At 45.5% G+C, this 6,018-nt stretch overlaps 1 protein-coding gene across 1 annotated transcript; it reads left to right on the top strand.

Moving 5' to 3' along the window:
* The first annotated feature begins 1,027 nt into the window (after positions 1–1,027).
* Positions 1,028–3,979, top strand: LOC139299867 (RNA polymerase I-specific transcription initiation factor RRN3-like). Its single transcript, XM_070922805.1, has 4 exons — positions 1,028–1,038; positions 2,983–3,135; positions 3,485–3,569; positions 3,794–3,979. The coding sequence occupies exons 1-4, from the start codon at positions 1,028–1,030 to the stop codon at positions 3,977–3,979; spliced, it is 435 nt and encodes a 144-aa protein (XP_070778906.1).
* Positions 3,980–6,018: the final 2,039 nt, after the last annotated feature.

The following is a 6,018-nucleotide window of genomic DNA, read 5'->3' on the forward strand; positions in this document are numbered from 1 at the left end:
CAGGTTCCTGTGGATCGTGGTCCTGGTACACCTGGCTGGATGAAACATGCAGCCACGACACCAGAGAAGGCCGTGTTAAAAACAAAGTGAAGATATTCATGATCCACAAACACTCACTACAAATGAGCTGCACCACAGCCACTGGGAAGGGGGCCGACACACCCACTGTAAAAATGGAATTACAGTCAACTGAAAATCATGTATCTGCTGACCTCCAGTGGTTGAAGTTCTCAACACTGACAGACCTTTTTAATCTCTCTCTCATCCTGTGAATGCTGACCAGGCACTTTGCTATGCTTTGCTGCACGTCACAGCTCACAATCCCCATTATCAATGCTATTAATAGCCAATAAGTTGAAGTTCAAAGTTCAATGTTCTTTATTGTCATTGTCATAACAACAACGAGACAGCACAGCATCCCCAGAGCCGTAGTCAATAAATAAATAACAATCTAAAAGTAATAAAGCAATAAATAGTAATAAGTTAATAAGTAATCATTTGTAATTTCGAGGCACATCAGGCAGTTAAATGGGTGCAACAATGCAAAAAGTGGCTTTGGTGCTAAATCAGTTCATTTCACTTGATGGGGGGGGGTTGGTTGTTAAGAAGTCTTATGGCATGTGGGATGTGTCCCGGTTGTTCTTGCTCGGATGGATCGGAACCTTTTCCCTGCAGAAGTCCACACTGACCTCCTTGGTCTTCTTGATGTTGAGGCTCAGGTTGTGGTCGGTATACCAGGCTGCCAAATTCTGTACCTCCCTCCTATATACAGACTCATCGTTGCTAGTGATTCGTCCCAGCACTGTGGTGTCGTCTGCAAATTTCGCCATGCACATTAGACGGAAACACCTGGTATTTGTCTTCTGGTTGTGCAGCTACAGCATGCCTCTTACTGTCCACACTGTGCCTCACGTTCAATTTAGAAAGAGCTGCAGCTGACTCTTAGAAGCTCGAGGTGGCAGTCTAAATGTTTACTGCAGTGTGTGTGAATTTCCTTGGATGTTTTGTTTTTACCTCCGCAAGCAACATGACGCTGACGTTAGGAGACGCAAGAGTCTCGCGTTGACCTTTGACCTTTTACGAGAGCGGAGGCGCTGTGCAGAATCAGCATCAAAGCTTCAGTCAACCGGTTTGTAACTTTAGGATCGGGCCGCCGAGCGGTCCACGGCACGTTTACACCGATCCAGGGGTCCGCAACTTCAGGGTTCAGTGTCTTGCTCAAGGACACTCCGACATGTGGAAGCCAGGGATCGAACACCCAGCACCTTCCGCGCGACAGTGCTAACCACTGCACCAGCATGCCTACCCAAGCAGGGTTTGCAGAAAATCTGAAACTGTGTTGATGAATGTCATTAAGGTCTAATTATACATGTAATAAAATCCTGGATCTGCACAAAAACCTAATCCGTCCATTCCTTGCTCTGTTGCCCATCCCTCCAGATTTCACTGCAGTCCGTTGACAAGTTTTTAGGTGTCGTGGTAACAAATACACAAACAAATGGGACTGAAACCTCAAATACAGAACTTTTTTTCACCAGTTGTTGTCGGCCTGTAGCCATCAGTTTGGAGTAGAAGCTGATTTTTGAAATCGAACCCTCTTCTCTTGTTGTAGTTTGTTAAATTGGACATGTTATTCCCTGTCCCTTCTCAGTATATTCTCTTTATTGGATAGGTTACAGTAGAGATGCAGACAGGTAATGAAGGGGAAGAGAGAGGAGACAGTAACATGGCATATATCTTAAACACAAGGCCACCGGGACTCTCCAGTACCTGTGATTCCAACTCTGATGGGGCCTATTTTCACGGTGGGACAAGCAGTTTTCATCAGGCGTCAGTTCACCCTGTTGGGTTCTGGTTTTCCTCCGGCTCAGACGGCATCTTTTGTTTGCAGAGGCACCTGCGCCCGCAGACCTCACAAAACCAAACCTTCCATGTTTGCTTGAGTTGGGACTTTCCCATTGCTCTTCAAGCTTCTTCTACCACAGAATGATGGAAATGTCCATTAAAACAATGACTTTAATAGGCTCGAATAGGCTAGATCAGCGGTCCCCAACTTGGGGGTTGGGACCCCCACAAAGGGGTTCCCAAGATGAATCTGAGGGGTCACTACATGATTAATTATATCTGCTACACCAAATCATATTCCATTTGGACTTTCCTCTAATCTTTGCTGTGTGAATTACTACATAATGCAACTTTGAATAATTATTCAGTAAAACAATGAAAAGAAAAGTCACTCAGTTCAGTTAGTGACAACCAGCACAAACCTGTGAAGAGGGGTCTCAAGGAGACACGGCATCGTTTAATGGGTCACAAGCTAAAAAGGTCGGGAACCACTGGATGGATTACTGAAAGGGTTAACCGGGCCAAGGGGTCCGAGCTCGTTGTTTGAAGCGACGGTTCACGTTTCTTGTTGTAAAGTCACAGAGCTCATTTAAAACAGGAGATGTCTGGATCATTGCTCCGGAGTCAAATCCAATCCAGTTTGGATTTTCAGTTTTTTTTGGGGTCCATAATCTGTGCTAATTAGTGAAACTAGTAATGCTGCTTTGTTTCCAGTTAATTCAAATGAAATGCAAATTTTTTTAATTTTCTCTTCTCCCGGCCCTTTATAACGACAGACTGGAGCGGATCAGAAAAGAAGGAAGCTTCGTACAAAAATATGACCAAATATATAGTCATCCAACAGAGCGAGTGAGAAATAAAAGGCCTGTCTCTAATATAGGCCTGCTTCAAATAAAGGCCCGGTACCCTCTGCAGTTGAGGTAAATGACGACATGAGAATTTAAAGTAACAGTTATTTTTCAGTGACAGTAATAACTACATTTTCTGTACCAAATTAGGTTAGCAATCACATTAATATAGGCTTCATCATTTTATCTGTCGAGATATTGCACATAGGCATATAGTCTAGCTAACTTAAAACATGTCCTGTTACCTTTTACCCCCACAGCCAATTATTAAAAATTGTTGTTGTTGCAGGAAGTATCAGGTGGTGTTCTGCTACACCATCATAGAGAGGAACAACTGCCACGTACTGCCGGTGGTCCGGAGCTCTGCAGGGGGAGACAGCGTGACCACCAACACCAACCCTCTGGACAGCTTCTTCCCCTTCGACCCCTACCTGCTCAAGAGGTACACTGGCGGGCTCGGTTCAGCCTTTACCCGAACCTCTCAAACCTCTAGAAAGACCAACGCGTTGGAACTGTAATCTGTGAGATTAATGTTAAACCTAATGTGAAAGAGTGGCTGCCAAAACAGTCTCACCACAGGGTCAAGCTCAGTGGCCGCAGATCCGTTTGCATTAACTTTAACATTACATTCAGGAGGTTACCGTTCCATGACTCCGGATTTTTGTCATTAACTTGTGAAAAGTTCTGAAATGACTGTCCAGTCCAGAGAACACTTGACGGACAGAGCAGCAAAACTGCACGAACAAAACAAGCAGGATCTCACAGGTCTGTTTGTGTGTGTGTGTGTGCAGGTCTGGTCAGCTGATTGAGCCACTCCACCAGGTCTGGGAGGAACTAGCAGACACAGAGCTGCTTCCCGCCAAATCAGGCCAACAGGTGAGATGACAGAGGGGGTTGAACAATGTTCAAGAAGTGCATTTTGTCTATAAAATGTCAGGAAATAGTCCAAAATAGGGACGTCAGTTTCGCTTCATTTTGTTTTTGATGTATGAAAAGAAGACATGGAAATATGAAATGGGAGTCTTGTGTACTCGCTGACATGGATCTGGACTGTCATGGTCACTTAAAACTGTGGTTGTGGCTCACCGTTTGTCTGTCAGTGCTCGAGGGAGGACGAGGACGACTTCCTGTGTGCGGAGACGCCCCAGACCGATGGCATCGTGGGAATGACGCCCAGCTCCTACGACTCGAACCTCCGCAGCCCGAGCAGCGTGGGTTCGCCCCCCCCCCATCACCTTCCAGAGACCGTTCTAGTCCCTGTTCTGATGGACCACCAAACCTCTTGAGAGCAGACCCCCCCCCCCCCACCCGGAGACAGTTGTGGTCGGACCTGCTCTTCCCTCAGAGAGAGAGCTGCAGAGAGAACATTGTAGAGCGACTCCTCCCCTGATCCTTCACATCACTTTTAATTTATGAGAAGTCCTAAGTTTTAAATGAACCCTACATACACTGTTGTTTGTTCTGTATGGGAGAAAATCCAAGTTGGTATATTGTGTGGGCAGTAAAATATTGTTACAGAGAACTTGTATTTGTTTATTTCTGAATGTCATCAAAGTAAAACCTGATGCAGACGACACAACGTTGAAAGAAATCATCTCTGGGATCTGAGACGGACCCCTGGGAGTACACATCAGAATGTGCTTGAAGCACCCTGAGGGTTGGGGGGATCTGAGCCTGAGACAGGAGAGAAGTAATCAAAGCGAAACAGGAAACAGCCGCTAATGTTATTAATGGAATAAGAGTCATTCTATGAGCGTCATGGGAAGTGAAGTGAAACATTCCTTTGTTGTGTTTCCTTGCCGAGTAGCTGTGGAGGAATAGTGACTGTGTAGTTGTGACATCACAACCTTACAGGAAGTCCTGACAGCTCGTTTAAAGGCGCAGTTTCTGCGTTTTGATACTTTCACAGTATTTATACAGCACCTAGAGCTGCTTTATAATCAAACAAGACGTGGAAACCTCACTTTCTACAATATGGGACCTTTAAGAAGACGTGTCTTTTCACACAGACTTGAAAGCCTAGTTTTATTGTTCCCCAGTTCTTTCTAAGAACTTTTTGTTTTTTAGTCAGGCAACATTTTAATGAGTTTACTGATGTCTGATGTCATTGACATTTCTCTAGATTTATTTCAGATCCTTTCCTCACATTTTTGATTCTGAAAAAGCACCGCTTTAGTACCGCTAGGAAACCGAAATAAACACGACATCAAATTCAGTCGTCAGTTATTCCTTTAATATAAAACAGTAACAGAAAGATATGAGGCCACACCGAAGATGCAATCTGGTTGTAAGTACAGGACATGTCGTGTGTTTGTTTTTTGTTTTTTTAAAGCATTTGCAGCTGTCCGTATAAAGAAAATGAATGTTTCCACATGTAGCCTACGACCGACGTCTGCCTAGACTACTGCGACTACCAAAACACAAGATTACACAGCAGGAGCTACAGCAACAGTAAAGCCACTCCTGGATGCAGGAGACACGTCAATGAGAACCATGCAGTGACATGAAGTCGCAGGGGACGGAACACTGCTGCAAGTCCCACGTCTCGGAAATACTTCGTTCTTTGCCTTTTTATTGATGAATAAGGGCACGAGGAGAGTTATGGAGATGGGGGTTGGGGTGGGGGCACTGTAGCGTTTTTTTTGTTTTTCCTTCATGACCTCTGTGGCAGAGCAAACAAGCGACGGTGTGTGACGGAGGCAGATGGCAGCGAGTTATTATGACACAAGAAGAAGAGAAGAGTCTTGTTGAACGGACCAGCTCTGGATTTTCCTTTCCAAGTAAACAAAGTCCTCCTTAACATGCAATCCATGGAGTCGATCTGTGTGTGTGTGAGTGTGGGTACGGGGGAGGGGTTAGAAAAGAGGTCGGGGGTATTAACAAGGTTTACAGCAGCATGTGTGTGTTGTGGACTCGGTCATGCAGCTCCTCCAACACCACCTGCTGTCAGAGTAACACAAAAAGAGAATTCCTGCAGACGTTTTTTATATTTGGCAGAGACTCCTGTACGTATATAGAATTGTCGAGCGAGGAGAGTCCTCGGGGTCACGACTCAGACCAACACATCCCCGCTAGCTGAACCCTCCATACAGACTTGTTGAATGTTTCAAAAGGAAGACACTAATTGAAATGCGTGCGAGACTTTTGGCATTAAAACGTTTGCGGTGTCGTTATTTTGAGAAGGTGTGTCGGATGGTGTGCTGTCGGCTCGCCCACGGCGTCGTCCATTCGTGGGTTCAGCTGCTCATTTCGGCCTCTTCAGCCTGCCCGCCCCCCCCGGCCCCAGGTCCTCCCCACAGTCTTCTCTCTAGTGGCTCTTTGGTGC

The sequence above is a fragment of the Enoplosus armatus genome, chromosome 17 (genome assembly GCF_043641665.1).
Source record: "Enoplosus armatus isolate fEnoArm2 chromosome 17, fEnoArm2.hap1, whole genome shotgun sequence".
NCBI classification, from domain to species: domain Eukaryota; kingdom Metazoa; phylum Chordata; class Actinopteri; order Centrarchiformes; family Enoplosidae; genus Enoplosus; species Enoplosus armatus.